Below are 6671 nucleotides of genomic sequence, written 5' to 3' on the forward strand. Positions count from 1 at the left end.
GTAGGGTCACTCCTAACTAAATTATTATTTTTAAAAAATATCATAAAAATAAGAAACAGAGCTTATAAAAGTCAAGCTTATGATCCATTAAGGCATCTCTATCATCTTCCTATACAATGGCAGTGACAGAATTACCTACCACCACCACCACCACCCGAACAAACCAAATCAAAAAAATCTCAATTCTCCCTCTAATCTTCATCATCTTCTACGAAGTTTCAGGTGGACCATTCGGTTCAGAAGATGCAGTACAAGCAGCTGGTCCTCTATTAACCCTTCTCGGTTTCATAGTTTTCCCATTCATTTGGAGTATCCCTGAAGCTCTTATCACTGCTGAAATGGGCACAATGTTCCCTGAAAACAGTGGCTATGTTGTTTGGGTTTCATCAGCTTTAGGACCTTACTGGGGCTTCCAACAAGGTTGGATGAAATGGCTTAGTGGTGTCATAGACAATGCTTTGTATCCTGTTTTGTTTCTTGATTATCTCAAATCAGCTATTCCTGCTGTTGGTAGTGGTTTGCCTAGAGTTTTAGCTACCTGGGGTCTTACTATAATTCTAACTTTGTTGAATTATAGAGGCTTAACTATTGTTGGTTTTGTTGCTGTTTTTTTAGGGATATTCTCTTTGATCCCTTTTATTGTTATGGGGTTTATATCAATTCCTAAGCTGGAACCTTCAAGATGGGTTGAAGTGGATATTCATGATGTGGATTGGAATTTGTATTTGAATACTCTTTTTTGGAGTCTTAATTATTGGGATTCTATTAGTACTCTTGTTGGGGAAGTTGAAAATCCAAAGAAAACACTTCCTAAAGGTTTGTTTTATGCTTTGATTTTGGTTGTTTTGGGGTATGTTTTTCCTCTTTTGATTGGCACCGGCGCGGTTCCGGTGGATCGTGCGGTTTGGAGCGACGGATATTTCTCTGATATTGCTAAGATTATCGGAGGAGTTTGGTTGAGATGGTGGCTCCAAGCAGCGGCCGCTGTGTCAAATATGGGAATGTTTGTTGCTGAAATGAGTAGCGACTCATTTCAGCTATTAGGTATGGCGGAGAGGGGAATGTTGCCGGCCTTTTTTACTAAAAGGTCGCGCTACGGTACGCCGATTGTAGGGATACTTTTTTCGGCGTCCGGGGTGATTTTATTGTCATGGCTTAGTTTTGAAGAAATTGTGGCTGCTGAGAATTTCTTGTATTGTTTTGGGATGATTCTTGAGTTTATTGCATTTATTTTGCTGAAGATTAAGAAACCAAATGCTGCAAGGCCTTTTAAGGTACCAGGAGGAAAAGTTGGTGCAATTGTTATGTGCATTCCTCCTACAATATTGATTGGTTTTGTGTTGGCTTTCTCTACCATCAAAGTGATGGTTATAAGTCTCATTGCTATGGTGATTGGTCTTGTGATGCAACCTTGTCTTAAATTTGTGGAGAGAAAGAAATGGATCAAGTTTTCTGTTAGTCCTGAGTTACCTGACTTGGACAATGGAGAGACTACTCAAACTTTAGTGCAATAAATTTTAATGTTTTTATGGTATTAATCGGATATCTAGTGCAACTGTACTGTACACTCTAATTTTTGGAGGCACAGACGACCACAATTTGCATTGAAGCTCGGTTTATTTGATACTAATTTATACATTATTTACAAAATTTAGTGGACTAATAGTTTATATGATTTGTTTTTCTTAGATACAACTTTATTTTATAGGGTTTGTTTGTAGAATGTTTTATTGTATGAGATTTGTTAGAAAATTATATCCTGTACCCAAACATTTATACTCATATCCCAACAAAATTAATAATTTGACCAAAATACCCTTATATAAATAAAAGAAATTATTTTTTTCACAAGGTGAGTTTTGGCACAACCGGAAAACGCATAAATTAATTCTCCGGTTTTTGCGATACACACCGGATAAATCATCTCCGTATTCTCCGGTTTACAATGGTTGATATTTTCGGAAAACCCTTGTACATGTTTTCCGGTTCATTTTTCATTATTTTTATTAGCTGATTTGTTCAAGAATTACAATTGTAAAAGTAACAAGTAAAAAAACAAAAAGGTAACAGGAAATGCATTTCATCAAGTTAATGACATAGTATCATCAAGTTAATGACATAGTACCATCAATCATAATGGCATTTCATCAAGTTAATGACATAGTACCATCAATCATAATGGCATTTCATTATGGCATTTCATCAAGTTAATGACATAGTATCATCAATCATAATGGCATTTCATCAAGTTAATGACATAGTACCATCAAGTTAATGACATAGTACCATCAATAATCATAAAGCATATTGTTGCTAGTCTTAAACCAAAAACATACTATATAATAAGACAAAAGAAAACAGAACCGGAATACCCCAAAATAAGTTATCCGGTTGGTATATTTGAGAACCGGAACACTCCCCAATGGGATATCCGGTTGGTTACTTGTATAACCGGAACACCTCCAACGAATTATTCGGTTTTGACTATTTTACTGACCGGAATTCTGCATCTTAGGTTATTCGGTTGTCTTATGTATCAATTTCAAGTTGTCCACATGTTCGTATAAACAATAAAAGAAAAAAATTAAAAATAAAAAATTAGAAAAGGGCAAAATTGGATTTTTTTTTTAAAATTATTGGGGTACAGGGATAATTGTTGGGGTACAGGGTATAATTTTCGATTTGTTATGGTCTTAACAATTAAAGACTTATCAGTTATCACTCGCTGTTATTTGCATTTTTCATTTTTGTGATAAATGTTTAACTTCGGATTACAGCTTACTTAAATTTAACCTAACGTAGAAAGAAGAGATTAATGCTTACCAATATTGGTTATATATATTAATATTTTAAATAATATTTAGTTATTAAAATATATACTAGTTAAGATCTATTTTACTCTCTCACAAAATTTAGAGATTCTGAATTGATATTTAAGAAAAGAAAATTATATTTAATTCTTTGTAAAATTTAATCGAGAAAAATTAGTCGTTCTTTTAATTCTTCAAATCGGTTTTTTTTTTACTTTTAAACCAAGACTGGATTGCCATGAATAATATTTTTGCTTACATAAAATTATTATTTTTTATTTTTTAAATAATATTCACTATTTTTATTTATTTTATTTTTTATTTAATTATTAAAGAAAGTTAGATAGAAAAAAATCAAAATCTTGAACTAAGCAATGGTCATACTAGAGACCTCTTACTCATTGAGTAACATGCTCTACGCTAAACTAATGTACTTTTTTCATATTTTTATTCCAAATAACACTTATATCTATCATTTTCTTATTACTTTTGAATTATTAGCAATACTTAATATATTTTGACAATAAATCTTTAAATAAAATTCACACATACTAAAATCACATTTAAATATTTTTCAAAACCATTTTATACAAATTAAAATTAACTTATAATAACATCGAAAATAAAACTCACACGTTTAAATAATTTACACCCACTAAAATTATATTTAAATATATTTCAAACTCATTCTTATTAAATATACATTTATTTATAAATATGTGATTTTTAAGAAACAATGATACATTTTAATAATAAATCTGTAAATAAAATTCACACCCACTAAAATCATATTTAGATATTATTCAAACACATTTAAATAACACTTTAAAATTATTTTTTAATCTGTAAATATGTTATCTTGTAAATTTGTTGGGACAATATAAAAAAATCACATTTAAATTACATTGTTTGAATTCAAACACGTTTTAATAGTATTTGAATATATTTGGATGTATTTTGTAAATTATTTAAACGTATGAATTTTATTTTAGATATTGTTAGAAATTAATTTTAATTTATATCAAATGGTTTTGGAAAATATTTAAATGTGGTTTTAGTGGGTGTGAATTTTAGTTGAAGATTTATTATCAAAATATATTAAGTATTGCTAATAATGGAAAAATAATAAGAAAATATATTAGTATAAGTGTTATTTGTAAGTTAAAATATGAAAATACATTGGATTAGGGTTGAAATTATATTAGAGTATTTTTAATTATCGTTTCCACAAGGATTGATGAGATATTACCGTCGTTCTATAGTTTATAGTTGTTTTAAGCTTAAGATTCATAAAAGGTTTTGGTTTCAGTTTTAGTAACGGAAATGTTCGATCTCATAAAAACTATCAAGTACCAGTAAAAGAGAGTTTTGGTTTTAAACGATTGGTAAAAGCATGTCAAGATTAGGATCCAATAATCTACTGCATATGTATTTTCTTAATAGAGCATGTGAACTCATAAATGATCAATATAATCACATATCCTCTCAATATGTTTCATTTCAAAACCATATTGTGAGTTTTATCATTTTGATCCTTAGATGATCTGTCAACCCAACTATCAAAATGATAACATTCAAAGCTTGATATTAGTGCATATCAACTCACAAAACTATCTCTAAACTTTATTTGTTGATAGATGAAAAACCTAGTTCAAGACTTGACACCTACTTCCCAATAAAATTCAAATCACAAATAAACATAAACACAAGGTTTTTCACCATATAATAATCATCAGTTGTTCACATACAAAGTATTAAAAGAAATACATAATACAAGAAAAATTATCTACCTCTACTCTTGACACAAAGAAGGATTTAGCCACCTATTTCCATGGTGACTTGAGCAACAAGTAAACAATCAAGCTTTATGAACATCAAACTTAAAGTCTCAAAGATTGATGGTTGAAAGCTATGATTTTAAGTAGAAATGAAGAAAAAGGGATTTTTGCTCAACAATGGTGTTTTTTTAGGTCAAGAGAGAGAAGCAAGATATGGAATGTCTACAAAAATATATACAATATGCTTAAAGAATCAAGTCCTAACTGCCCAGATTTGTCGGGCGGCTCATTACTTCGTCGGGCAAAGCTCACTAAAAAAGCCACCTGATAGAAACATTGCAAAATAAGAAGCAAGAAAATATCTTCATTCGCCCGGCGAGCCAACTACTCCGTCGGGCGCTCTATTACAGAACCTTGGTAAAAAAATTTCCCTTTTCGCCTGCAAGACACTGACACCTTCAGCTGTGAAATTTGTGAGACTAAAGCCATTGAATAGACTTAACTCATATGTTTTAAACAGAGTCACCATCGCGCTTTATTGTTTCCAAAGGAAATGGAAGAAAGAGCGAATAAAACCCAAAGAAGTTTTTTAAATCAAAACTAATAAAATAAACAGAGATTTAGGTACGGATGTTTGTTATGCAAGGGGAAGGTTTTAAGCACCCATCACATCTATGGTACTCCAAAGGAACATCTTTGAAAATATTGTTATTATTGTTATTATTATTTTGAAAATGCTTATGTGTTTTTTGTTTAAATAGAGTGTGGGGATGAGAAAAGAAGTTTTTGAAAGTGAGCTCGATAAGACATCATATCTTAGACCTGCATACCCCTTTAACAATAGGGAAGTCAAAGCTTTTGTAGTTCCTCTTAAAAGGAAAATAAAAGGGCCAAAGTGGCCAAAAATCTTTTTGAGTGTTGACCTTTAACAATACTCAACGGATTTTTAAAATGTTAAGCTTTAACAATACTTAACAAGTTTAATAAAAAGGGACCAAGCTTTAACAATACAAGGTCAATGGACTAAGAGTAGTTTCATCAGGAATAAGTCTTCTCTTAGTACCAAGGTTTTAAAACAAAGGGTTGGTTGAGCTTTAACAATACAAAACCATTTTTAAAACAAGTATAAAGCTTTAACAATACTAAGCCCAAAGTAAAAGAGATTTGGAAAAGAGTTTGAGTACCTTGACAATTTTAGTCAATACCATTCTCATTCCTTTGGATTTTTCAACAACAACTTTAAGTAATCAATCAATGGATACCTCAAGTGTGTGTGTGATAACATGTGTCATAAAAAACAAACAAGTGAGTATGATAATCATTAACGTAAGCTTAAATGATAATGGACAAGGATGTTTAATACCTTTGGATTAATTCATGTATAAATGAATATGATAGATGATGGATATGAATCTCATGCATGTGGGTTAGTAAACAAAATGGATACAATGGATAACAAGTACAAAAATACAAGGATAAAAGTAATCAACAAGATAATGATCAAGGTAAACAAATCACATTTAACATGGATAAGCATAAATCAATAAGTTTTTTGAATTAGGGTTTTGAAAATTAGGGTTTTGAAATCACACCTAAACCTAATTGATTTTTTAATGATTAAAATACCAAATTCTAAAAGAGAATTGATATAAAGGTACATGGCATAATCAAGGAGACATGATCCTAAACCTAGAAATATTCACACCAAAAGATTAACAGTTTATTTGAAGAAAATATCAAAAGGAAAATGATTTTTGGTATTTTTAAACACATAAAAGACTTGTTTTTGATTATTTTTTTTAATGGAAAAATAAATAATATTTTTTTGGACTTTTAATCATAATATTAAAATAGACAACATAAATAAACAACACAAAAAAATCAAGTGAAAAAGATTCGTTTTACTATTTTTAATGAATTATCAAAGTTTAAATAAAAATGATGTAAACAAGTGATAAAAAAGAACTTTTGATCCTTGTAGGACGTGAACTCAGGACCCTCACTTCATTGGCTCAAAACATGACCACTGAGCCAAGCGCCAATTGATGATCATAAGGCCCATTCAATTGATAAAATATCAAAA

The 6671-nt window shown here is 30.3% G+C and overlaps 1 protein-coding gene across 1 annotated transcript; it reads left to right on the forward strand.

Annotated features, from left to right (window-relative positions):
* The first annotated feature begins 80 nt into the window (after nucleotides 1-80).
* On the forward strand, nucleotides 81-1670 carry LOC131656814 (probable polyamine transporter At1g31830). The gene has a single exon (XM_058926416.1). The coding sequence runs from the start codon at nucleotides 117-119 to the stop codon at nucleotides 1512-1514; it is 1398 nt and encodes a 465-aa protein (XP_058782399.1). The 5' UTR covers nucleotides 81-116; the 3' UTR covers nucleotides 1515-1670.
* The last annotated feature ends 5001 nt before the right edge of the window (nucleotides 1671-6671 follow it).

The sequence above is a fragment of the Vicia villosa genome, linkage group LG3 (genome assembly GCF_029867415.1).
Source record: "Vicia villosa cultivar HV-30 ecotype Madison, WI linkage group LG3, Vvil1.0, whole genome shotgun sequence".
Classification (NCBI taxonomy): Eukaryota; Viridiplantae; Streptophyta; class Magnoliopsida; order Fabales; family Fabaceae; genus Vicia; species Vicia villosa.